The 27,999-nt window shown below is 37.9% G+C and overlaps 1 protein-coding gene and 1 pseudogene across 3 annotated transcripts in view; one reads left to right on the forward strand and one right to left on the reverse strand.

Annotated features, from left to right (window-relative positions):
* The window catches only part of ARSB (arylsulfatase B), a 177,373-nt gene that overhangs the window by 73,388 nt on the left and 75,986 nt on the right, over positions 1–27,999 (reverse strand). For both annotated transcript variants that reach the window (XM_082377514.1, XM_082377515.1), the window contains exon 5: positions 21,569–21,812. In XM_082377514.1, the coding sequence (XP_082233640.1) occupies positions 21,569–21,812 (244 nt within the window). The remainder of the gene's footprint in view (positions 1–21,568; positions 21,813–27,999) is intronic.
* LOC309622448 (large ribosomal subunit protein eL15 pseudogene) lies at positions 21,821–25,672 on the forward strand (annotated as a pseudogene). Its single transcript has one exon. The product of its transcript is annotated as a large ribosomal subunit protein eL15 pseudogene (transcript).

Genomic DNA, 27,999 nt, shown 5'->3' on the forward strand with positions numbered 1-27,999 from the left:
ATTAAAAGAAAGGAAAATTCAGTAAGTAGCCACATATTTTCCAGTGCAGTTTAAAAACAGTCTTCCCTTAAGAACTCACAGGGGCTTTCCTGGTGGCACAGTGGTTGAGAATCCGCCTGTCAATGCAGGGGACACGGGTTCAAGCCCTGGTCTGGGAAGATCCCACACGCCGCGGGGCAACTAAGCCCGTGCGCCACAACTACTGAGCCTGAGCGCTCAACTACTGAGCACATGTGCTGCAACTAATGAAGCCTGCCCGCCCGTGCTCCACAACAAGAGAAGCCACCGCAATGAGAAGCCCGCGCACCGCAACAAAGATTAGCCCCCGCTGGCCGCAACTAGAGAAAGCCCGTGCACAGCAATGAAGACCCAACGCAGCCATAAATAAATAAATAAATAAACAAATAAGTAAAATGTCCTTACAAAAAAAAACAGAACTCACAAACTATTGGCCACTTAAATTTGAGTAGTCTCTAATAATCATATAAAAGATCACACTCCTGTACCTCTTTTCTTCTTTTCACCATTAAATGTCCCCCAAACAGTATGTTTACATCAGTTATTCTCTTTGTCTCACATTAGAATCACCTGAGGAACTTCTAAAATCCAGATGCTGTACCTCATACCAGAAGCATCACTGGGGGTGGAACCCAGGCGTCAATATTTTTTTTGGACTCCCAGATGATTTCAACATTCAGCCAAGACTGAGAACCACTGACCTGGAACAGTGCTTCTCAAAATTTAGATCATTTGGGGATCTCATTAAACTGTAGATTCCGATTCACAGAGCCCGGGGGTGAGGGGAGCTCAGGAATCTACATTTTTAACAGGTTCCCAAGTGATACTGATGTTGCTGGTCTGAAGACCACACTTTGAGTAGTGAGACTGGGAAATCTACTAGAGTCTTCTTACCTCGGATCTGAACTCTTCTGGAGTTTCCTAAATCAGAAACTCATTTAGATTAGAGCTAATTTTAGAGCAATGATTCTCAACCTTGGCTACACAATGCCATCACCTGGGGAGCTTTAAAAAATACTGATGCTTGAGTTCCACCATAAGAGAGTGATCTCATTGATCTAGGTTCAGCCTAGGCATAAAGATTTATAAAAGTACCCAAGCTGATTTTTGTCAAATTAGCTTCACTGAAATATAACTTACAAACTATACAATTCATAATGTTTTCAAGGTGTATCTATTTTATAGCATGTATCAATACTTAATTCCTTTATATAGCTGAATAATATGTTATTGTATGTATGTATCACATTTTCTTTATCTACTCATTTGATGGACATTTGAGTTGTTTCTACATTTTTTGGCTATTATGAATAATGTTATTATGAATATTTATGTATAAGTTTTTGTATGGACATTTGTTTTCATTTCTCTTGGGTATATACCTAGGAGTAGACTTGGTACGTCATATGGTAACTTTATATTTAAACTTTTAAGGACCTGCTAATTTTACACTCCTACCAGCTATGTATGAGTATTCCAATTTCCCCACATCCTCTTATTAGTGACCCTTACAGATATCTATCTTTTTTATTATAGCCATCCTAGCTGATACAAAGTGGTATCTCATTGTGGTTTTGATTTACATTTTCCTTTTCATGTGCATATTGACCATGTGTATAACTTCTTTGGAGGAATGTCTATTCAGATCCAGTGCTCATTTGAAAAGTGGGCTATTTATCTTTTTATGATTGAGTTGCAAGAATTCTTAATACATTCTGCATGCAAATCCTGTATCAGATACATGATTTGTTAATATTTTCTCTGATTCTGTGGGTTGTTTTTTGCTTTCTTAATAGTATTATTTGCAGAAAAAAAGTTTAAAATTTTGGTTTAGTACAGCTTAACTATTTTTTCTTTTGTTGCTTTTGGTATTTTATCTAAGAAATAACTGCCTAATGCAAAGTCATAGAGATTTACTCTTATGCTTTCTTCTAAGATTGCTATGCTTTTAGCTCTTACATTTATGTCTATGATCCATTTTAAGTTAATTTTTGTGTATTCTGTGAGGTAGGAATCCAATTTCATTCTTTTGCATGTGAATATCTAGTTATCCCAGTAACATTTATTGAAAAGATTCTTCTTCCCAATTGAACTATCTTAGCATCCTTGTCAAAAACGCAGCTGATTCTCCAGATTTAAGAATGGGCAGAAGAACTGAATAGACATTTTTCCAAAGAGGAAATGCAGATGGCCAACAAGCACATTAAAAGATACTCAACATCACTAATTATTAAGGAAATGCAAATCAAAACCACAATGAGATATCACTTCACACCTGTCAGAATGGCTATCATCGAAAAGAACACAAATAACGAATGTTGGTGAGGATGTGAAGAAAAGGGAACCCTCATACACTTTTGGTGGGAATGTAAATTGGTGCAGCCACTGTGGAAAACAGTACGGAGGTTTCTCAAAAAACTAAAAATAGAAGTACCATACGACCCAGCAATTCCACTCCTGGATATATATCCAAAAAAATACTAATTCAAAAAGATGTATACACCCAATGTGACAGCAGCAAGTAACCACCAACAGATGAATGGATAAAGAAGATGTGGTGTGTATATATGTAATGAATACTATTCAGCTCTAAAAAAGAATGACATTTTGCCATTTGCAACAACATGGATGGACTTGGAGGGTATTATGCTAAGTGAAAAAAGTCACACAGAGATAGAGAAACACTGTATGACATCACTTCTATATGGAATCTTAACAAATGCAACACTTCAGCAAGTGGTGTTGGGAAAGCTGGACAGCTGCATGCAAATCAATGAAGTTAGAACACTCCCTCACATTATAGACAAAAATAAACTCAAAATGGCTTAAAGATTTAAATATAAGACATGACACCATAAAATTCCTGGAAGAGAATATAGGCAAAACATTTTCTGACATAAATCGTACCAATGTTTTCTTAGGTCAGTCTCCCAAGGCAATAAAAATAAAAACAAAAAGAAACAAATGAGACCTAATCAAACTTATAAGCTTTTGCACAGCAAAGGAAACCATCAGCAAAATGAAAAGACAACCTACGTTATGGGAGAAACTATTTGCAAATGATGCAACCAACAAGGGCTTAATTTCCAAAATATACAAACTCAATATATAATTCAATAACAAAAAACCAAACAACCCAATCAAAAAATGGCACAAGACCTAAATAGACATTTCTCCACAGAAGACGTACAAATGGCCGATAGGCATATGAAGATGCTCAACTTTGCTAGTTATCAGAGAAAAACAAATCAAAACCACAATGAGGCATCACATCACACTGGTCAGAATGGCCATCATTAAAAAGTCTACAAATAATAAATGCTGGAGAGGGTGTGGAGAAAAGGGAACCCTCCTACACTGTTGGTTAGAATGTAAATTGGTGCAGCCACTAAGGAGAACAGTATGGAGGTTCCTTAAAAAACTAAAAACAGAGTTGCCATATGATCCAGCAATCCCACTCCTGGGCATATATCCTGAAAAGATGAAAACTCTGATTCAAAAAGATAGCAGTCCAATGTTCATAGCAGCACTATTTACAATAACCAAGACATGGAAGCAACCTAAATGTCCACTGACAGATGAATGGGTAAAGAAGATGTGGTATACATATCATATTTATATAATGTGGCATATATGCACATATATATATATATATATTTCACAATAGAATATTACTCAGCCATAAAAAAGATAATGCCATTTGCAGCAACATGGATGGACCTAGAGATTATCATACTAAGTGAAGTAAGACAAATATCTGATATCACTTATATGTGGAATCTAAAAAATTATACAAATGAATCTATATACAAAACAGAAACAGACTCACAGACATAGAAAACAAATTTATGGTTACCAAAGGGGAAATATGTAGGAAGGGATCAATTAGGAGTTTCGGATTATCAGATACAAACTACTATATATAAAATAGATAAATAATAAGGTCCTACTGTATAGCACAGGGAACTACATGCAATATCTTGTAATAACCTATAATGGAAAATAATCTGAAAAAGAAAATCTATCTATCTATATATCTATCTATCTATAGATAGATAGATATATAACTGAATCACTTTGCTGTACACCAGAAACTAATACAACATTGTAAATCAACTATACTTCAATTAAAAAATAAAAAAAATACAACAAACTAGTGAATACAACAAAAAAGGAGTGGACTGACAGATATAGAGAACAAACTAGCAGCTACCAGTGGGGAGAGGGAAGCAGGGAGGGGCAATATAGGAGTAGGGGATTAAGAGGTACAAACTATTATGTATAAAATACGCTATAAGGATATATTGTACAACAATATATAGCCAATATTTTATAATGACCATAAATGGAGTATAATCTTTAAAAATTGTGAATCACTATAGTATACACTTGTAACTTATACTGCCCAGCAACTGTACTTCAATAACAAACATACACACACACAAATGCAGCTGATTCTAACACACAGCTTAGGATGAGGATCGCTAATTTGAAGGCTTGCTGTAGAAGGTCACCATATTTGATTGTATGTTCTAAATTCTTGATTTTTTTTTCTGTAGAGCAAAAGATGGGTGCTAAGCTTTTAGGGTGCTTAGGTAATGAGTCCATATATAACGATAATGACTTCCTTCTGAAAGGAAGTCAGTGCGCCAGAAAATACCTTAAGAAATCTATTGACAACTTCCTACATTCACTTTCTTTATATGTCCCTGTATAAGTACCTTGAACACGAACTTTTAGCAGATGATACAATTTCTTCCTCAAAGGTGTGTGTACCAAAGTGAGCTAGAGGGAAAAAAAAGTGTTTTCTATATTCATAACACTTTTCAGCAATATCAACTGTGTGATCATCACAATCTTATAGAATAAACAGTGGCCTCGTGAAGCTCATAAAATGTTCATGGGATTGATTATTGCTATATTATAGTGTGTTAACTTTTACCTTCTATATGTATCTATGTATTTACAGGTAATGCTACAATTATTGTGGCATTTCATGATTCTTTTGTATATCATACTGTTCCAAAGTTTCATTTCCACACAACTGAAGCACTAGAAAGTGGACAATGTCAATTGCTTCAACAGTTTATGGTCTTTTTTCCCACCAATTCCAAAGGCCTCACTCTTTCACATGCAGCCCTGCACTGTCTTTAAGAGCATAACCTTTCAGGGTCTGCATCTCAACTCCACAAGGTTATATAAACTTGAGCCTTGTTTTTCTCTCTAGCATAAGGTGGATAAAAAACAGCTACATACAGTGCTGTTATGAGAATTAAATGGGGAAATGTATGTAAAGTGCTTGGGTTACATACTAAGTGCTAAATAAGCTGATAGCTTAAAAACAATGACAATTTTGCAACCTTTTGTTGCAAAATTCGGATCCTGACTCTGTAAACATGGAAAGAATATAATCACGGATACAAGACTACAACCTAGATACAGATACAAGAATAATATGTAGATAAAATGGAACATTAATATTCCTATCCATCCCTCTTGCTGGCAAGAGTTCCCGTTATGAAATACACTGGTGTAGCTATAACTTTTATTTCCAAGATGTATTACGATATTCTCTTCCATGTGAGGGTCTCTTTTTAGAAAAGTATCAGTGCCAAATACAGCCAAGTCACACAGTCCACTCACGAACTGCACATAAAAAAGATACATTGCAATCTGTTATCTATGAATTTCCCCTATTTTTTGGATTAAGCATATGGTATAGTTTAGCTGTATGAGCAATACTATCTTCATTAGACTGTTGATTCCACTTGCAAAATGTCAATCTCTAAATAATGACTGATTATGTTCATGGAAAATGATTTTTCAATAATCACACAAGTTCATGAAATGCCCTGGTTTTATTATGGCAAGGTAATGGGTGTTTTTATTAGGGCAAAAGTCTGGGCTCCAGGCTGATAGGAATGAAGCCGAGCCCTCTAATCAGCTTCTTTAACGTAGGCACCTAGGGAACTGTTCAGAGACCCTTCCTTCCTGCAATGTTCACTACCCACCCTGGCGTACATTAATGGTCATGGCAGTAAGAACCATGGCGGTAAGAATTATGCAACAAAAAAGAACCGTAAGATGTTCACATTGACCACTTAACGCAGAGACCTACCTCTAAACCAGTGAAATGGGCTTGTCTCATGCACGTTCATAAAAACCAAACTGGAGTAATAAGGAGGGGGGGGAGAGTGTTTGTTTTGGCCAAGCTAGTTAGAATAATAGTAGCTAGAATTTAGAGAGCATGTATTATGTACCACACACCATTTCAAATGTTTTGCATGTACTATCTCACTTAATCCTCAACATTATGACGTAGGTACACCTTGGCACAGAGCAGTTGAGTGACTTACAAGATAACCTGTTTGAGCAGGTGACAGAATTGGGTTTGGAACTCAGGCAAACTCCTGAATTCCCCACTCCTAACCACTATGCTAAATTGCCTCCTTGGTCAAATGTAGACATGGCCTCAGTATCTTTTTAAATGTATAATGTTTCCATTTGTTCAGCTTATTTTTTCTTTTTTAAAAATTATTTATTTTTGGCTACATTGGGTCTTCGTTGCTTTGTTGCGCATGGGTTTTCTCTAGTTGCAGCGAGTGGGGGCTACTCTTGGTTGTGATGCGCGGGCTTCTCATTGTAGTGGCTTCTCTTTGTTGCAGAGCATGGGCTCTAGGCGCACGGGCTTCAGTAGTTGTGGCGTGCAGGCTCAGTAGTTGTGGCTCACAGGCTCTAGAGCGCAGGCTCAGTAGTTGTGGTGCACAGGCTTAGTTGCTCCGCGGCATGTGGGATCTTCCCGGACAAGGGCTTGAACCCGTGTCCCCGGCATTGGTAGGTGGATTCTTAACCAGTGCGCCACCAGGGAAGTCCCCGTTCAGCTTATTTTTAAGGCTGAATTAACAAATATCTCTATTCACTTCAAATGCCTCTATTAACGAAAGAGTTAATCATTTTTCTCCATCCTCTTCTCTTAAAGACTTACATAAAATGATACATAGTTAATTGTCTCTGATGCCATTTCAGTATTCAATTCTAATTTACCCAAATTTCACGTTTTCTGGGTTAGTTTTTTTAAAAAAGGGGGCAAGGATGCACTGATCAGTAACTAGTTTCCAATATGCTATAAATATTTTCTAAAAGTCTACAGTTTCAGACACTGAGATCACAGCACTGTCCACTTATAAATAGAGTTTCCAGTTTTTGACTTTCATTTTCCAACTAGTTGAAGGGTGGGGCAGTAAAACATTTCCCATAAATAAATGAAGTACTATGATACTCCACACTTCTTTTACCACTAGCTGCTGACCATCTGTCATAAAAAAAGACACACCCTGGAAGGCAGTATCAAATTTTTAGAAACAGAAGTAGCCATGGCACTATTTCCTGAGATGAAATTTTGAGGAAAAAAAAAGTTACTGACTAAAAAATTCAAGAAACACCCACAGGGTAACATCCACCCTGTTTACCTTTTGTAAGCATCATCCTTATCATCTTCCCCTCACGCTACTGAGTTGCTACTATGTTCCAGGCACTGTGCTAAGTGTCTCATACATATTCTTTCAGTACATCTTCACACAAGTGCCTATGAGGTGGGCATCACTAATGTTACATTCTACGCATGAGGAAACTGATACTTAAGAATTGTAAAGTAACTTTCCCAAGATCATACAAGTAATAAAGGGAAGAGACCAGATTTGAACCAGATCTAACCACAGACTTCACATTTTCAACCATTACACTAGTGAAATTCCCCACAGGACTTATTTTCTTCGTTATGTGGGTGAAGGTGATATTGGGTTTGTGTGAATTCCATGCTCCTTCAAAAGCCATTTTAACATGCAAACATTACCACGAATAAAGTGTTTAGCCAAGGAAATTATAAACTTTTGACTAAATTTGGTGAGGAAATACGTAACTTAAATTCATCTGATGTAAGAGTTTTAGATGAGGAGAGAAATTTTTCATGTACATTTTTATTAAGGAATCATTAAATGTTTAAAGTAGGCTACTTGAGAAATATGTAATATTATTAATAACTGAATCACACCCTTATTACAATCTTTTACCATTCATTACTAAAAAATAATTGGTAGGACTTCTGGGTTAGTATCAGGGCAAATCAGCAGAATCTAATGTGCCTTTTTTCCAATTTCCATTATAATATCTGTGAAGAATTACAAAAAGATGAAAACTGGCAACAGTGTTGGAAACTAAAGAGAAGACCAGATGCCAAAGTCTTGAGGGGATTTTCACTAATGTCAATGCTGAAGAGATTAACAACATATTCTTGGATTCTAACATAAGAATCAAAACCCAGTACGAAAGAAAATCGAAAAAGATGGATTCACTTTGTCTACCTCTAGCTATAGAACTCAGGAGCCGCACTAAACCAAAAGTGGGCAGTGATCTCCTCTTAGCTGTCTTCCAGAGGTAGCCCATCATGCCTTTCCTCTCTCACTGCCAGTTTCTTCCCTCTCTATGTCCCTCCGGAAAGCAAACACCAGACCAACCTGGGAGGAAACAGAAGAAACTAGACAGATGTATCACATCCGAGAATGTGATGCAGCCAGACAGAAAATGTCTGCAACAACCCTCAGAGCACTACATAACTATGGACATAGTGTAGAAGCTCTTTTGTCAAAAAGGGTAAAGTAGGGAATCAAAAAAATAACATCATTTCTTAAACATTTTTTTTCCTTTTTTTAAAATTGAAGTATAGTTGATTTACAATATCAAGTTAGTTTCAGGTATATAGCACAGTGATTCAGCTATATATATATATATATATATATATATATATATGGCTGAATATATACATATACATATATGAATATACATATATATATATATTCAGCCATATATATATATATATATATATATATATATATATATATATGTGTGTGTGTATGTTCCACTTCAGATTCTTTTCCCTTATAGGTTATTACAAAATATTGTGTATAGTTCCCTGTGCTACACAGTAGGAAACATTTTGCTTTAACTTAAAATATATATATATATGTATATTTACTTGACTGCAGTGACTACACAAATAGACTTTGAATGCAGGGCTACTGGTTGGTGTTCCCTATCATCTTTATTTCATAAGCCATTTTTATAATGTTCCATCTCCAGTTTCTAGTGCTGTTTTTCTTACACTGGAGCAAAAGTTGAAGAACATGTGAATTTCCAGATTTCCATAGAATAATGGTGGCCATCTACATTTGAATCTCTCCACACGCTTCCCTTAAAAAATGTACTGAAAAGGAAAGAAAGTCAAGTCACCCAACACCCAAGCCTACAACATGAGCAGGAGAGAGAACATATTTAAACCTGGATGGACATAAGGAAATAACCATCTAAGACCTGAAGGGTCAGTGCCAGTGCCCACGCTAGGGAAGAGTCAGGCTGGGATCATGCCAAAAAGGGTGCAGGGTACAAGAGGGGAAGGGACTCAGATCATGTCTCATTAAATAAACCCAGAAAGAGGGCCCCACCCTGAGTGACCAAAGATCTGGTACCTGGGGGACTGGATGACTGGCTACCGGGAGTCATAACAAAGTGGCTTGGAAAATGTGCAGGATCAGAGTGGCAGCCCCGGGCAGGTGCCAATTCTGAGAGAGGCAGTTGAAGAACAGGTGTCTTTTGGAAGATGGATGGGAAAGGGAAAGGAGGCAGAGGCAAAAGATCATGGTCCTCCTGTAATGACATAGTATCTATCATAGAATCATAAGAAGGTGGACCAGAAAGAAAGGGGCAGCATTTACTAAAGAAAGTGTACTTCACTGGAGCAACATAAGAAGGGGCTCTTGAACTAGGAAATAAATTAAACTATCCAAATCCCACCCCCACAGATCACCTGCTATCGTGAGTCCAGGAAAAGCTAACATACATAAACATGACAGAAAGAGCTCAGCATCTAAACAAAATTACCATAGAAATTTTTAAAAATAGCAAATGAGAATTCAAAATTTTGACAAATGAAAATATTCTCGCATATGGAAAAAAAGTCACAAAGCAGAAGAAAACATTTACATAATATTTCAACATGAATTAAATATATAACTAAATCAGCAAATGCTGATATTAAAAAAAGTTACCATGAATCAAACATTTAAAAACTCAGACACCGAACTAGGGGAAGAAACTGAAAGAAAAAACAAAATCTCAGAAATGAAGGGACATTATATATAACTAAAAGTATATGAAAGCATATAGAGAATGAAAATGAAAAGAGAGAAGCTAATTAATTCAAAATAAGGGGAAAAAAGAAGTGAAAATGATCAGAAAGGAACTGAAAGAGGCAAAAGATATGCAAACAAGGTTCAATAATATCTGTAATTGGAGTCCCTGAAAAAGAAACACAATAGAATGTCAATTTAAAACTATAATTAAAATAAACTCTGAAATAAAAGACCTGAGTGTACCCTACTGTGCATCTAGGAACCTGACCCAGTTTGGTCACTTTTGAGACATATCTAGTAAAAAAGTCTTAGACTTTAAATAATAATAGTGATAATAAAAATCTTTCAGACCTCCAGAGACCTGGTCTGGGAAGATCCCACATGCCGGGGAGCAACTAAGCCTGTGTGCCACAACTACTGAGCCTGCACTCTAGAGCCCGCGAGCCACAACTACTTAGCCCATGTGCCATAACTACTGAAGCCCATGCACCTAGAGCCCGTGTTCTGCAACAAAAGAAGCCACCTCAATGAGAAGCCCGCACAGTGCAATGAAGATTAGCCCCCGCTCACCGCAACTAGAGAAAGCCCGCATGCAGCAATGAAGACCCAACGCAGCCAAAAATAAATAAATAAAGTAAATAAATGTATAAAAAAAAAGAAAGAAGATCACAGTAACATTAAATTTATAGACAGCAACATACAAAACAAGTATACAGTGGGGTAACATTTTCTAGAAACTCAAGGAAGGGAAAGTATGAGACAAGGATTTTATATCAGTTGAACTGCTTTGCTATTATCAAAATTGTAGGAATGGTTTTAATATATGGGCAAAAATCCAAAGAATCCTGAGAAATCTATTAAAGAATGAATTCCTCCAACTAAGAGATAATTGAGAACACTTTAGAAATGGACAAGTGGTTAGCACAGAATATATTATTATAGATCTAAGACAAAAACAAACTTGTGGACAAGGATAGAAGAACAGCATTATATATTATATGCTCTGACAAAGTAGAAATAATAGAACTAAAAATAAAACTGAAAGAGAAAGGCAAGAGAAAGGGTAAAATTGAATAAGTTGTTGATTTCCTTATAGGTAATAAGTGGGAGTCGAAGATGACATTTAAAGCTGACAAACCAAATAGCAGAACCTAAAAAGGGACTAGAGAATTATATAAAGATATTAGTATAATGATGACACTAGAATAAACTATACATTGTTCTAAATATTAAAAGAAACAACATAAGATCAAAGATAAAAAATAAATATAACATAGAACAATACAACAAAGCTAAGGATAAAAATTATAGCAATATATAAAAACTCATCTACTGAAATAAAATATTTTCTGATTGGATCACAAAGAAAAACCTAATATTACACCTAATAACTACAAAATACACATTCTTTTCAAGACTACATGGCATAGACTCCAAGAAAGTGGACCAAGTCTCAAATTTAAAAGGATTGACATAATAAAAAGTATGTCCTCTGACAACAACAGAATTAAACTAGAAATCAATAATCTAACAGAGAAAACCTGAAATATTTGGAAAATAAACAACACACTTCTAAACACATGGGTCAAAGAAGAAATCACCATTTGCACTATTTCCACCATTATTCTTAACAATAATTTTGACATAAATTCTACCTTGTCAGATATACCAAGATTGTAATCTCAGCTTTCTCTGTGTTTGCAGGTAAACTTGGTACACTTTGCTGTAAAGGTACTTACCAGAAGACAATAAAGTAGTGTCTATAGAATCATAAGGAGAAAAGATTTGACAAGAATTCTTTGTCAAATTATTATTTTTGTTTGAAGGTAATAGAAAGATATTCTTCCATATGCAAAGATTTTTTTAAAAAGCCTTATCATTTATGTGCCTCTATGAAAATTAAAGTATTAACCAACTGATCAAAAGATTAATTAAAATTAGGAACTGAGAATGTGAAAGTTAAGGAGTATTTGTAATATAAAAATTAATTAACATATAGATCAGTATACATACTTTCTCTATATGTGATTACAAAGTTGAATGCAGAAGAAAAACTCTTTAGAAGAGTTATAAGATTTACAATATTATATTTCAGAAAGCTGGGTCTATGATCCCAGATTGAATTAAAAAGCACTTGAAAGTAGAAAATAAACAGGAAAATATCGATCAAAAAAGTAAAGGCACAATAAAATTTTCTTTGGGTATTTCTGCTTCCAGCCAAGATGGAGTAACAGGCAGACTGGATTTACCCTCCTACCTAAAACAACCTAAAGGGAAACAGACAGAATATATGAAACAACAGTTTTCAAAAGATGAGATATCAGGCAAAGGACAGTGATCCCTGAGTGACAGGAAACAAAGGAGGTGAGTCTTATTATTGCCTTAGCTTACTACCTTGAGAATAATAAGATTCTAAGCCCTGGTACAGGGATGGGGAACTGAGGCATAACCCAGTGGACTCCCTGATTTGAGAGCTGAGGGCCCAGGGAGACCCAGGGAGCTAGAGTTGATAGGATACAGTACCAGAGAAGAGAAAGTTGCACAGAAAGAGAACCCTGGAGATTTGCAGAGAGCCCCCTTAGAATATTTAGCTGAGCACTGATCAGACGTATGTAAGAGAACTACCCAAAACTAGGGAAAGAACCATCTGAAAGGATTAAAGGGACCAGTGCCCAACATTCACATGGAGTTGGGAAAAATAGTATCTGTTCCCATCAGCCAGATTGGAAAAACTTAAAATTCACAGGGCACTTGGTAGATTACTAGGGAGGTTTTGACTCAGCAGTGAAGAATAGGTAGCCCTAGACTGGACACTGCTCTGGACCTGCCTAATAAATCATAAATGCAATACCCAGAAGGCTCAAAGTGTTCTCAACTAATTTAACTTCATCTCAGAAAAAGCAAGATGAGTTATAACAATAAATAAATATCCAAGAAGGTAAAACGTACAATGCCTGGCATCAAATCAAAGATTAAAAGTCATGGAAACATGACCCATAATGAGGTAACCATTCGATCACAACCAACCCAGAACTGACATAGATGTTGGAATTAGCAGAGGACATTAAAACAGTTATTATAAACTATATTCTGTATGTTTAGAATGTTGGATATAAAAAAGATATGAAAGATCCAAATTGGACTTCTACAAGTGAAAACCTAGAATATGTGAGATGAAAAACATACTGGATGGAGGCAAAACATTCTTGGACATAAATCATAGCAGTTATTTTCTTAGCTCTGTCTCCCAAGGCAAAAGAAATAAAAGCAAAAATAAACAAATGGGACCTAATCAAACTTAAAAGCAAAGGAAATCGTCAACAAAATGAAAAGACAATCTGCAGAATGGGAGAAAATATTTGTACATGATGCAACTGATGAGGGGTTAATATCCAAAATATAAAAACAGCTCATACAACTCAATATCAAAAAAACAAACAACCTAATCAAAAAATGGGCAGAAGACCTAAATAGACATTTCTCCAAAGAAGACGGACAGATGGCCAAAAGGCACATGAAAAGATGTTCAACATCGCTAATTATTAGAGAAATGCAAATAAAAACACAATGAGGTATCACCTCACACTGGTCAGAATGGCTATCATGAAAAAGCCTACGAATAATAAATGGTGGTTCCCCTTTCTGGGAACCCTCCTACACTGTTGGTGGGAAAGTAGACTGGTGCAGCTACTGTGGAAAACAATATGGAGGTTCCTTAAAAAACTAAAAGTAGAGCTACCATATGATTCAGCAATCCCACTCCTGGGCATATATGCTGAAAAGGTGAAAACTCTAATTCAAAAAGATACATGCAGCCCAATGTTCATAGCAGCACTATTCATAGTAGCCAAGACATGGAAACAACCCAAGTGGCCATCGACAGATGATTGGTTTAAGAAGGTGTGGTATATGTATACAATGGAATATTACTTAGCTGTAAAATAGAATGAGTAATGCCATTTGCAGCAATATGGATGGACCTAGAGAATATCATACTAAGTGAAGTAAGCCAGACAGGGAAAGACAAATATTATGTGATATTGCTTATATGTGGAATCTAAAAAATAATACAAATGAATTTATATACAAAACAGAAACAGACTCAGAGACATGGAAAACAAATTTATGGTTACCAAAGGGAAGGGAGGGGGCGAGGGATAAATTAGGAGTATGGGATTAACAGATACAAACTACTCTACATAAAACAGATAAGCAACAAGGATTTACTGCATAACCCAGGGAACTATATTCAATATCTTGTAATAACCTATAATGGAAAATAATCTGAAAAAATATGAATATATAACTGAATCACTTTGCTGTACACCAGAAACTAACACAATATTGTAAATCAAGTGTATTTTAATTTAAATAAATAAGTGATATTATAAGTTCTGAATATTTTCAATTGCATGATTTATAAGATTATTGATGACTAGTACAAGATTCATAAATATTAAGCTAATAACTGCATTCAAATATTTTAAATATACAAAATTCATGAATCCTTTAAAAAAAACTATACATCAAAGGACATATTCATTAGAATGAAAAGGCAATCTACAGAATGGGAGAAAATATTTGCTAACCATATATATATATATATATATATATATATATATATATATATATATATATATATATATATAAAATAAGGAGTTAATATCCAGAATATATAAAGAACTCCTGCAACTCAACAACACAAAAAACCAAACAATCTCATTTAAAAATGGATGTTTGTTTTTTTGATATTGAGCTGCATGTAAATTTTGGAGATTAATCCTTTGTCAGTTGCTTCATTTGCAAATATTTTCTCCTATTCTGAGGGTTGTCTTTTCATCTTGTTTATGGTTTTCTTTGCTGGGCAAAAGCTTTTAAGTTTCATTAGGTCCTATTTGTTTATTTTTGTTTTTACTTCCATTTCTCTAGGAAGTGGGTCAAAAAGGATCTTGCTGTGATTTATGTCATAGACTGTTCTGCCTATGTTTTCCTCTAAGAGTTTGATAGTGTCTGGCCTTACATTTAGGTCTTTAATCCATTTTGAGTTTATTTTTGTGTATGGTGTTAGGGAATGTTCTAATTTCATTCTTTTACATGTAGCTGTCCAGTTTTCCCAGCACCACTCATTGAAGAGGCTGTCTTTTCTCCACTGTATATTCTTGCCTCCTTTATCAAAGATAAGGTGACCACATGTGTGTGGGTTTATCTCTGGGCTTTCTATCCTGTTCCATTGATCTATATTTCTGTTTTTGTGCCAGTACCATACTGTCTTGATTACTGTAGCTTTGTAGTATAGTCTGAAGTCAGGGAGCCTGATTCCTCCAGCTCCGTTTTTCTTTCTCAAGATTGCTTTGGCTATTCGGGGTCTTTTGTGTTTCCATACAAATTGTGGAACCCTCTTGCACTGTTGGTGGGAATGTAAATTGATCCAGCCACTACGGAGAACAGTATGGAGGTTCCTTAAAAAACTAAAAATAGAACTACCATACGACCCAGCAATCCCACTACTGGGCATTTACCCTGAGAAAACCATAATTCAAAAAGAATAATGTACCAAAATGTTCACTGCAGCTCTATTTACAATAGCCAGGACATGGAAGCAACCTAAATGTCCATCAACAGATGAATGGATAAAGAAGATGTGGCACATATATACAATGGAATATTACTCAGCCATAAAAAGAAACGAAATTGAGTTATTTGTAGTGAGGTGGATGGACCTAGAGTCTGTCATACAGAGTGAAGTAAGTCAGAAAGAGAAAAACAAATACCATATGCTAACACATATATATGGAATCTAAAAAAAAAAAAAGAGAGAGAGAAAAAAAAAGGTCATGAAGAACCTAGGGACAAGATGGGAATAAAGACACAGACTTACTAGAGAATGGACTTGAGGATACGGGGAGGGGGAAGGGTAAGCTGGGACAAAGTGAAAGAGTGGCATGGACATATATACACTACCAAATGTAAAATAGATAGCTAGTGGGAAGCAGCCACATAGCACAGGGAGATCAGCTCAGTGCTTTGTGACTACCTAGAGGGGTGGGATAGGGAGGGTGGGAGGGAGGGAGATGCAAGAGGGAAGAGATATGGGGACATATGTATATGTATAACTGATTCACTTTGTTATAAAGCAGAAACTAACACACCATTGTAAAGCAATTATACTCCAATAAAGATGTTAAGAAAAAAGAAAAGAAAAAAAAAAATAGATGAAGGACTCAAGTAGATCTTTCTCCAAAGAAGATACACAAATGGCCTGCGAACACATGAAAAGATGCTCAACATCCCTAAATACAAGGGAAATGCAAATCAAAACCACAATGAGGTATCACTTCACATCCAATAGAATGGCTACTATCAAATTTTTTTTAAAGGGAAGGAAAGAATCAGTGCTGGTGAGGATGAAGAGAAACTGGAACTCTTGCACATTGTTGGTGAGAATATAAAATGGTACAGCCACCAGGCCAAACAGTACAGCAGTTCTTCAAAAAATTAGAAATAGAATTACCATATGATGCAGCAATTCCACTTCTAGGTATATAACTAAAAGAACAGAAAGCAGGGTCTCAAAGAGAGTTTTGTACACCTATGTTCATAGCAGCATTATTCACAATAGTCAAAGGTGGAAACAACACAACTGTCCAACAATGGATGAATGGATAAACAAAATGTGGTATATACATAAATGGAATATTAATCAGCCTTAAAAAAGGAAGGAAATTCTGATACATGCTACATGAATGAACCTTGAGGATTCTATGGTAAATGAAATAAGCCAGTCACAAAAAGACAAATACTGTAGGATTTCATTTGTATGAGGTATCTGCAGTAGTCAAATTTATAGGGACAGAAAGTAGAAGGGTGGTTGTCAGAGGCTGGGGGGAGGGGAAAGTAGAGAACTGTTGTTTAATAAATATAGAGCTTTAGTTCTGCAAGATATAAAAATTTCTGGAGATTAGTTATACAACAATGTGAATACACTTAACACTACTGAACTGTACACTTAAAAATGGCTAAGTAAATTTTGTTATGTGTATTTTATCACATTTAAAAATAGATTAAAAAAAGAAAAATATACTGGATGGAATTAATAGAAGATTAGGAATCGAGAAAAAAATTAATAATCTTGAAGGCATGCTAACAGAATCTATCCAAAATGAAATACGTAGAGAAAAAATAATTAAAAAAAAAAAACAACGAAAAGAACATCAGCAAGCAGAGGGCAACTTTAAGTGTCCAGGTGAGAAGACTAAATATCTCCATTCTTCCCAAATTAATTTTCATGGTTAATCTCATTTAATTTTTAAGAAGCTTTTCTTTTAATGAAATAATTCCAGAGTTCATCAGAAAAAATTAAAAAGTGGGACTTGTCAAGGAAATTTTGTAAAGGAAATACAATGGGGAGGTGAATAGCTATTTCTGCCAGGTATTTAAATATACTCTAAAAGGTATGTTTACAACAGATTACAGATTACAACAGTGAGGTGCTAACACAAGAACAGCTAAGTCAGTGGACTAAAGTAGATGGCACCAAGACAGATCATAGCACTAATAAGAACTTAGAACATAAAGTGGTACTGCAAATCAGTGAAAAAGGAAATATTCGATAATAATAATAATGAAATTATTATTCAATAATAATTACTCAAAAATCAGTCTGGGTTGTCTTGGTAATATTTGGAATAAAGCATCATTTTAGTTCAGAGGTTCTTAAACTTTGGCTCATTAAGAATTATACTTCATTGGGCTTCATGGTATCTGTGAAAATGGGGTGAAAAGTGACTTATCTTTCCTTCAAAATTCCTCTTGAAACTGAATCCATAGGTGGGGAAAGTCTTTATAGTTTCATACTAAGTTTTTAAGATATTTCACATCATCAGGTAATATTTGATTGTCACCACTGTCATGTTTTTTTAAATAATTAATTAATTAATTTTTGGCTGTGTTGGGTCTTCGTTGCTGTACCCGGGCTTTCTCTAGTTGCAGCAAGTGGGGGCTACTCTTCATTGCAGTGCGTGGGCTTCTCATTGTGGTGGCTTCACTTTTTGCGGAGCACGGGCTCTAGGCGCGCGAGCTTCAGTAGTTGTGGCACACAGGCTCAGTAGTTGTGGCTCGCGGGCTCTAGAGCACAGGCTCAGTAGTTGCGGTGCACGGGTTTAGTTGCTCCGCAGCATGTGGTATCTTCCCGGACCAAGGCTCGAACCCGTGTGCCCTGCATTGGCAGGCGGATTTTTAACCACTACGCCACCAGGGAAGTCCCCACTGTGATGTTATAACATCTAGAAGAGTTTCCCATTAATAAGAAAGGAAAAACATTCCTACCATTATGATTAGGGGTTCTGCTTTGGTTATATAAATTTAATGAAATATAAAGTAAGTTTAAAAATCCTTCGAAGTGTCTTGAAACAACCTATAGGCTGCTTATCAAGTTGAAAAGCAGAGAAACTATACAGAATCAGAAAGAACTTGGAGAAGCCATGTTCCCTAGAATTGACAAACATGTTCTGTGGCTACGAACAGGTGAAAAACTGAAGCAGTCAAGGAACTCAGATTGCAAAGAATGTCACCCACTCCAGAATGGCTATTTCTTCTAAAATTTAATATTTTGGAGCAGACCTAAGAGGAATTGATAACTACACGACTAGTGAAACGGATACTCTCAGCATAGCCGACTCTGTTACTGCCATTTCCGGCATTCCTATTTCATGAGACCTTTTTGAAATTTTCAGAAACTACCATCATCTTGAAAATGGTATTTCCAAGTAAACATCTTACTGAAAAAAAGGTCGAGAACTCTGGGCATAGACTGAGAATCCGACATTTGGCTGTCCATTTGTTTATACTGCTTTGGAAGAGAAGCTCCTGACGTCAATGTGACTGGTTGCTTTCTGCATCGGCCGGCATGGGTGCCAAATGCTCTGCCGCTAGTACTGAATGAACGCTTGCCTAGTGCTGTGAGGAGCATCAACTTCATCGGGACAGTGGGGGCTGAATCATTGCTTTCAGGATCTTTCATCAGGAAAAGGGAGCAGAATGAGAGCAGTTCTTCACTTACTAAACAGAAATTTGCTGAATTTCCAGAGGAAAGTCTTGAAATGCTTGATTAGACATTGGGCAGAAATTTTACTTTTTTCAAATAGAAAAGGAAAGCCACTCTCTCATGGTTTCACGTACTTGGACAATAGTTTTGGTTGTAATATTCTAGTTACAGCCCTGCAGTCAACATTATGTCTGCTGCTGAAGGACTCAGAGCTCCTGTTCTATTCAAGATGGGTCACTAGGAGTTCAGCATGCCTCTGACACTGAGGAAAGACCTTCTGCAATCTGGAGTTAAGGGTGGCAAAACTTTTTCCAATTTCTCAGCAGGCAGAAGCAAGTATGTGCCAAACTCCTGACAAAGATAATTTTAAGATTGAAATGTGGGTTTATAGTCCAAAATTGGTGATATGGATGAACATCAATGACTTGCACTTTGCCAAAGATCAGAACCTCAGTGAATCTGGGAACAGAGGAAATTATTCCAAATAAATTCATCTGTTTCTCAACTCAGTTCTACCCTCATTTGGCCAAGTATGCCACGATAGATCCATTTGCTCATGTGTGCTTTTATAAGCCACAATAAGCCAAGTGTGGTTTTTTTTTTGCCACCAGAACGAAACAAAACAAAAAAATCAAAACTGATTGGATGGCAAGGCTGACACATAGGTTATCATATCAAAACCACTCAAAACTTTCTCCTGCTTCTGTAAGTCAAACTTCAACAGCCTTCATGGTGGAAGTTGGCGATAAGCTGAAGTTCAAGTTTTGCTTTGTTTGGAAAGTTTTATTTCCTTTTTACCATAAAGTAGGTATTAATTTTTGCATTAAAAATGAGTGAGAGGCAAAGGTTTTCAAAGAATGTCATATTTTTCTATGTGTACACAGAAAAGAATGTGTAATCAATATCTAACATCATAAAAATAAATTCTATCTAAATTATTGTACATATGCTTAGGTACTTTTTTTGGTAACCTCATAGCTTTCAGAGTCTCAAGGAGCTCTGTGATTCAAAAATTTGAGAAAAACCCCATTCCTCTGATTTAGATATTGACCTCACGTAGCACACAAAATCATTTCACAACAGTTCAAGAATTACATGGAAGAAAATCAAACCACAACACTTAGAAGAAAATATAAATATTTAGCGGATTTCAAGCTGAGAAAAAAGCTTTCTGAACAAAAAAGCAAGAGAAAAATAATAAATAAATAAAAATGGCCATTCTCTAGTTCAATTATTTAATTTCACTTATATCTAAGGGGAAAACTGTAAACAGAGGAGGTCATTTTCCCCTGGTCACTAGGGGACCAGTCAATCAGCCACTACCCCTTGCTGTAACACCCAACAGAGGTTTAAAACTATTACACTAGACATTGTCACTCCATCAGTAGAAACAATACCTCCAGTATATGTACATTTATTTATATTTGTTTATCAATTGGGTATATGTACTAATCTACTAATATATTATATATCTTATAAAATATATACTTAAAAAAAGATGAGATAAAATTAACTACAAATACAAGTTTTAAAGTTTTCTTCCTGCACCCTTGCAGGTGTGTACACCTCCCCATTTTGGGGGCCATTGTTCGGCATAGCGGTGGCTAAACAGGAAGGCCATTGCCAAAGCTGAGTCTGCGTTCTGCTCCCCAGATTGTGTACCTCCTTCACATCTGCCAGCTCTCTGTATCACAACACACTGTTTTACTGCCTTCCTAGTGCAGATCATTATGGGACGTCATCTACTTATTTATGGGTTTACTTGTTTATTCCCACCCCCCGCCCCCCCGACTCCCCATCTAGAATATAAGCTCCATGAGAGTCAGGATGGTGCCTGTCTTGTTCATTCCTAGTTCCTCCACACCTAGAACAGGGCTTGGTATATAGTAGGTGCTCATTAGATACTTACTGTGTAATAAGGGTATACAGCTGCTCCCCCACTCAAATTCCAGCTCTTCCCCCTGCTTGGTCCTCCATTCTCCTAGCAGGCAACAGGGCAGGTCCCCTGACCCTCTGCAGGAAGCAAACAATACCCTATCCTACTTCTTAGCACAGCTTCCACTTTAAAGACCTCTCACGGAGGGTGAGCCACTGAGGACGATCTTACTCCTCATAGAAAACACAGGCCCCCAATCTCAAATCCAGAACTTAAAAATATATACATATATAATTACAGTGTTTCTAAAGGCAGTTCTTCTTCTTTTTTAATCATCTATTTGCAAGCTGAACTATCATATTCATGCAAAAGCGATCCTTCTCGATCAAGTCAAGCTGTTCTTAGAGTTTCTGTCCTGGGAGGGAAAAGAGACAGGTGGGCAGGTACCTGATGGTTTTCCACACATCGAAGCCATCCAGAGGCTTGGTGCCCTCTGTGCTGCCCCCTGCCAGCTTCACCAGGGTCGGCAGCCAGTCGGAAATGTGGATGAGCTCCCGGTTCTTCACGCCCCTCCGTTTCAGCAAGGGGCCGGCCACAAAGCCCACCCCTCGCACGCCTCCTTCCCACAGGCTCCACTTTCTTCCTCGAAGGGGCCAGTTATTGCCCCCTGCCAATGTCTGCCCACCGTTATCTGAAACACAATTAGGCCACGGTATGAGGACAAGGTTAACTGTTAGATGCATTTAAGAACAGAAGACTTGGACGCATGTTATTATTAAATGGTGCTTAGGAACTAAGAAAGAAAATTCCTCTTTCCCCTCTCCCATTCCACTACCCTCCTCCCACCCAACACAACCCTCCATCCCACAGACATAACCAGGGCGCAGCACGGCACATGTCTGACACTAGACCTTTAAATTCTCCATGGAGAGGGCCACTGAAAAACAAGGAAGGCCCCTGAGGGGAACTGCTTGGGATAGAGCCCTGTGCTGAGCGAGGACTAGGATTCAAATGCATGCATGCGACTTTGTGTAACACAGGAGAGTGAACCCAGGTAGGTGGAGCCCCTCCCCATACACGAAAAGACACCTCTGAATAAGTTTCACTTAGGAACCTAAAGCTCCTAATTAGTGGGGATAGTGAACCTTTTTATTTTCTTCCTGGAAAATTTTTCTAACATTTAAACTGGTAACAGAATTAACATTTGACTCCCTGGTGATCTGAACTCTTAAGTGTGAAAGTTGAAGACTTCGCCAGTGGGTTAAATGTCTCTGTACACAGAACAGTTGGATGGAAAAAATAATTGCAAGAAAAATTCCTCCCTTCTTGAAAGGATGGCAGGACAAAGCTTCATCGTATACTGTGTGCCAGGGAAGAGAAGGTTTCTCTCCCAAGACAGCCAAGGGAATGGAGGACATTGGGGAAGCCAGAGAAGATACAAAAGTGACTTCAGTATCTTACCAGCTGGGTGGGGCTCAGAGTTAGAAATTAAGTTGGACTGTAGAAAGTAAAAAGTCATATTTCTTTTATACTGAGGTTGTAGAATCATATTATCTCCAAAAGTACTCATACACTGAGGTGACTTTAGAGATATGTTTTAAATATCACTTATTTGCATGTGCATTACACTCCGATTAAATGCTTTCTAAAAGCCACTGGTATCCAAATGAACCACAGGAGGGCAGTATGACAGATGTGCTCTATAGAACGTTATGTATAAAGAACTCTAACAAAGAAATCAAGCTCTATCAAAGCCAAAGGATGCTCATGGAAGGAAAAAGAACCAGTATTTGTTAAGCACCCACTCTGTACCAGGCACCCTTTTAATTTCACATTATCACAGACTCTGGAGTCTGATAGACCTGGAATTGAAGCATGATGCCAGCCACTCACTAGGTGTGCGACCCAGGGCAATACACTGCCTCAGTTTCTCATCTTTAATGTAGAGATAATAATTCCTACCTCATTCATGTATTATGGTGAGAATTAAGTGACATCATTTATAATAATGGTTTGGGGCTGGGTACCTGGCACAATCTAAGTGCTCAATAAATGGCAGCTAATATTTATAAGAATACAAATAGTCTAGTATTATAACTATTTTGTCATGAGAGAGACAGAGAGAGAGACTTGAAAATGCCAAACAGCTAATAAGTGGCAAAGCTAGGATTCAAACAATGTCTGTGTGACTCCCAGGCTCCTCCTGCCCCCAGAGTGCCCTGCTCCTGAGGTCCTTGGTATAGAGTGAGTTTTATATCTATATAGAACTTTACTTCTCTATGAAAAACATAAGCATGGTCAGTCTCAGCTAAGTGTACACTCTTCCCGTGATACAGTAGGAGAGCTATCTCAAGGTGATGATAATTCCCTTACGAGGAGCCTCTGTTGCTGGTGGGTAAGAAGTTCAAGGCTCTACTGTCAAGGAGGCTTCGGATCAAGCCCTTAACACGCCAGGTCTTCAGTTCTTCTCTGTGCTTCGTGAGGGGGAGAAGGAAGAGTCTTGAGCTACATTAGCGGAAGGTAACAGTTCTTCAACACAGGTGGGTGACAATCAATCTCATAATTTGCTATCAGACAAGAACCTTTTCTTAAACCTCACATCTCTTCTTGACAAAGCAAACGGTCACCCAAGCCAGTTTATTAAATACACATTCTATTTCACATGAGCAGACCTGCACGTTCAAAACAGGGGGCACCATCTTCAGACAAAGGGAATTCCTCACACTCCACTGAGTATCAGTCACCAATAACCACTGTATCAAAACTTAAAAGAAGGTGCTGCTCATGTGATACAAAAATACACTGGAAAGAAGTGTTTACACTCTACCTGTGAAGTCAAGAATGGCTAAGACAGCAGTATCATTTCCCTCTACTGTCTGGATTGCTATAAATGATACTGGCTCAGGGATTGTAGAAGATGCCTGTTGTCTCCATTTTTGATAGATAACACTCTTTTGAAATATTAGATAATGTCTCTTTCAGTTCCACCTATTCGTTAGTGCTCAATACAGAAATGGTGGATGGTGAAGATGGTAGAAACAAGAGCGGAGGTGATAGGGAGAAGCGTGGGGTGGGTCTGGAATCTGATCTTAGGCCCTTGAGGTATGACTCAGGAAGGCAAATACTCTGGGCTGTAAAGAGAATTTGGCCATGGCTGCTACCGTAGGAGCTGGAAGGTGTTTCCGCATCTTATTTGGGAGGTGCCGATGCAGTGCGTGTGACTGTTTTTGCATTAGCTTCTGTGATGTTTTTCCCATTAGCAATGATAAGCGGTTCTATCGTCTGTTACCGATGTGGCTTCCTCCGTCATTTTTTTGAGAGCACTCCAGGGAGAAAGCACTGTTAACTGACACACCCGCAACTCATTCTCTTGGGCTCCCCAGTCACAAAGCCAACTGCAGAATCCACTGCATGAAGAGGACAATTCAGCTTTGCCAGGGACCTGGCCAGGCGGCACTGGCTGATGGTCTCCACTTAACAGCAAAAATCCACAGACTTAGGCCTTTGAGAAATAGGGTGCTGTCATTGGTCCATTGGTTCATTTGCCCAGGTATTTCAAGGAGTTGGACATAAAACTGATCAGAGTAACAGCAAGAATAAAATCAGCTCATTTGAAACAAGGTAGAGAAGGGGGCTTCCAATATTGTTCACTTAAGTCTGACATAAAGTTCAAAAAGACAATGGAACCACCACCATTTCAAACACGTTTCTTTTCATTTTCTCTCCTAATTTTCCTTTGGGCAAAAGTTAATTTTTGTTCTTGTTAAGAATTAATTTTCAAGAGAAAATTTTCATGTTTCATTTCCTGGCTGACTTATGAAAAAACTTCCAAATCAAAATAAGATAACTCGCCTTTCCGTCCGGCGGCAGCCATCAGGTGAGCCGAGATGCGCGCTTACAAGCACATCCAGGAGCTATGGAGGAAGAAGCAGTCGGATGTGATGCGCTTTTGCTCGGGGCGCGCTGCCGGCAGTACCGCCAGCTCTCGGCGCTGCTCTGGGCGCCCCGCCCCACCCGGCCCAACAAGGCGCGCAGGCTGGGCTACAAGGCCAAGCAAGGTTATGTCATATTTCGGATTCGTGTGCGCCGCGGTGGCCGCAAACGCCCAGTTCCTAAGGGTGCCGCCTACGGCACGCCTGTCCACCATGGTGTCAACCAGCTCGTTTGCTCGAAGCCTTCAGTCTGTTGCCGAGGAGCAAGCTGGATGCCACTGTGGGTCCCTGAGGGTCCTGAATTCTTACTGGGTTGGTGAAGATTCTACGTACAAATTTTTTGAGGTTATCCTCACTGATCCATTCCATAAGGCTATCAGAAGACACCCTGACACCCAGTGGATCACCAAACCAGTCCACAAGCACAGGGAGATGCGGGGGCTGACGTCTGCAGGCAGGAAGAGCCGCGGCCTTGGCAAGGGCCACAAGTTCCACGACACAGATTGGTGGTTCTTGCTGCGCAGCCTAGAGAAGGCGCAATACTCTCCAGTTCCACCGCTACCGCTAATATAAGTAATGTTTGTAAAATTCTTACCTAATAAACAGTTTAGGACATCCATGTCTGCTTAAAAGTTTTTTAATCTGTTAAAACTAGTTGTGTGCAGATTGTTCATTGAATGCATTGTCAAATTCTGAAAGTTAAAGTGCAATAATGTTTGAAGACTTTAAGTGATGGTGTATCTTGTTTCTAATAAGGGAAATGCCTTTGTTTTTGCTTTATTAGGGAGTTGATATGTCCATGTTTAAAATGCTGTTTGGGGGATTCTCCGGAAATGCTGTTTGGGGGATTCTCCGGTGGTTCAGTGGTTAAGAATCCGCCTGCCAATGCAGGGGACACGGGTTTGAGCCCTGGTCCGGGAAGATCCCACATGCCGCGGAGCAACTAAGCCCGTGCACCACAACTACTGAGCCTGCACTCTAGAGCCTGCGAGCCACAACTACTGAGCTTGCGTGCCACAACTACTGAGCCCGCACGCCTAGAGCCAGTGCTCTGCAACAAGAGAAGCCACCGCAATGAGAAGCCCACGCACCGCAAAGAGGAGTAGCCCTTGCTCACTGCAACTACAGAAAGCCCGCATGCAGCAAACAAAGACCCAACACAGCCAAAAAAATAAAATAAATAAATAAATAAATAATGCCGTTTGGTACAATAGGTGTAAAATTCTGTAAAAGAGGAGTGCAGAAACCAGCCATGTAGATTTGTTGGTGCATGTGATGAAATCTACAGCTTTACTGGGGTGATGCAATGCTCTGCTGGTTTACTCTAAAGTGGCTGTTTTATGGAGTCTGGCAAGGACAAACTTTAAATTGGGTTTTCCTTGGAAATGTGAAGGATGTCATGATCCTTTATCATGATCATATGCAGAAAAATAATGAAAGTTGACTAGGGCCCACATTTTTAGACTTAATCTACTATTCCATTTATGTAACTGCTGCTTCCAAAAGGCGAAAAGTAAAGGAATGCCACCATTTTTTAAGAGAATTGAATAAACCTGTTGCAAGAAGTTTCTCTTACAAATTGAAACAAATCCTGGTTAACCTAAATTAAATTGCCTTGGCCTCCATGGTACCACTGAAGTTCACATAAAAGATGGGAGCTCCTGATTCAATCCTATGACTCTGGGATCTGTAGAATACTTAACTTCATGCAAAATAGTGATGGTATTTACACTAGTGTATATCGAAACTGATGGAAATTGAACACTAGGTAAATGAGAAGGGAGTTTTTAACCCTAAGGTTTGTAAGCTAGTGATGCTAGGATTGGGAAATTGGTGTTCATCGGGTACCTTTCAAGTGTGGGAGGATAGAAAAGGCTTGGATCAAAATTTTAAATGTTTTATCTGTAGTATTAGTTTGTGACCATTATGAACTCTAAGCCACCTTAGGGGGGAAAATAGGGTTGGTTTTATTTAAAAGTAACATTGCTAAGTCCAATCAGTGTTATCTTGGGTCAAGCCACTTTATCCATTCCCATAAGGCTACTGAGGAGAGTCATGAAGTTGGTGTCAATACAAGTTCAATTGGTTTCCGAAAAAAAAAAAAAAAAAAAAAAAAAAGATGACTCCAAATAGTAAAGGAAGCTATGAAACATTTTTGGGGGGGAAATCATTTTTCAGCAATGTTTTTGGCAGGGGGAAAACCTAATTATAAAATCTTTGCCGTATAGAAAAGAAATGTCAAAATAAAACAAACGTCATCTACAGATGGTAAATCTCACTTTATTATTCATTATTGAACAAAAAATAGCTGTCAAAAAGTCATGGAAAAACACTGGTTAGCCAAAGATCCGAGCAAACACATTAAGTATTTGACAGTGAAGCCTCATTCACATCCAGCTGATAAAAATTAAGATGGAACCATGACAACAGCATTAGTTTTTAGGACTACTCCTCAAACAGGGTAATGTTGTGGCTTGGCTTTAGAAGGCTGCCCTGAACCATCAGTGTATATCTCCATCTTGCTGCCCCCATGGATCCTTCAACCCTGGCTTACCCAAGACAGGTCCTCACTCTGACTTGGGGATCCTGGAGAGAAAAGCAAGGAAGGCTCCAGCGGCCTTGCACCAGGGGCTAGACTTCCCTCTGAACAGACCACCCACGGGAGTGTGACAGATGAGCAGACAACAGGATTTCAGAGACCAAGAAGCCTCTTTGTCCAATAAAGGACCTGTTACTCATGGTTGATTCTTTTAGACTAATTTTTTACTTAATGCAAATTGGAGAGTTAATGTATATCTTAGTAGTCATCTAAAGGACTAGGTAAATTCAATCGTCTCCTAATGAAAGATTCTAGAGAACATATCTACCCAGACATTCAATTTACAATCTGATGTTCTTCTCTTTCCTTCTTGCTCTACATTCAACACATTCACTTCTGCCAAGTTG

This window comes from Balaenoptera borealis, assembly GCF_965194805.1.
Source record: "Balaenoptera borealis genome assembly, chromosome: 2".
NCBI classification, from domain to species: domain Eukaryota; kingdom Metazoa; phylum Chordata; class Mammalia; order Artiodactyla; family Balaenopteridae; genus Balaenoptera; species Balaenoptera borealis.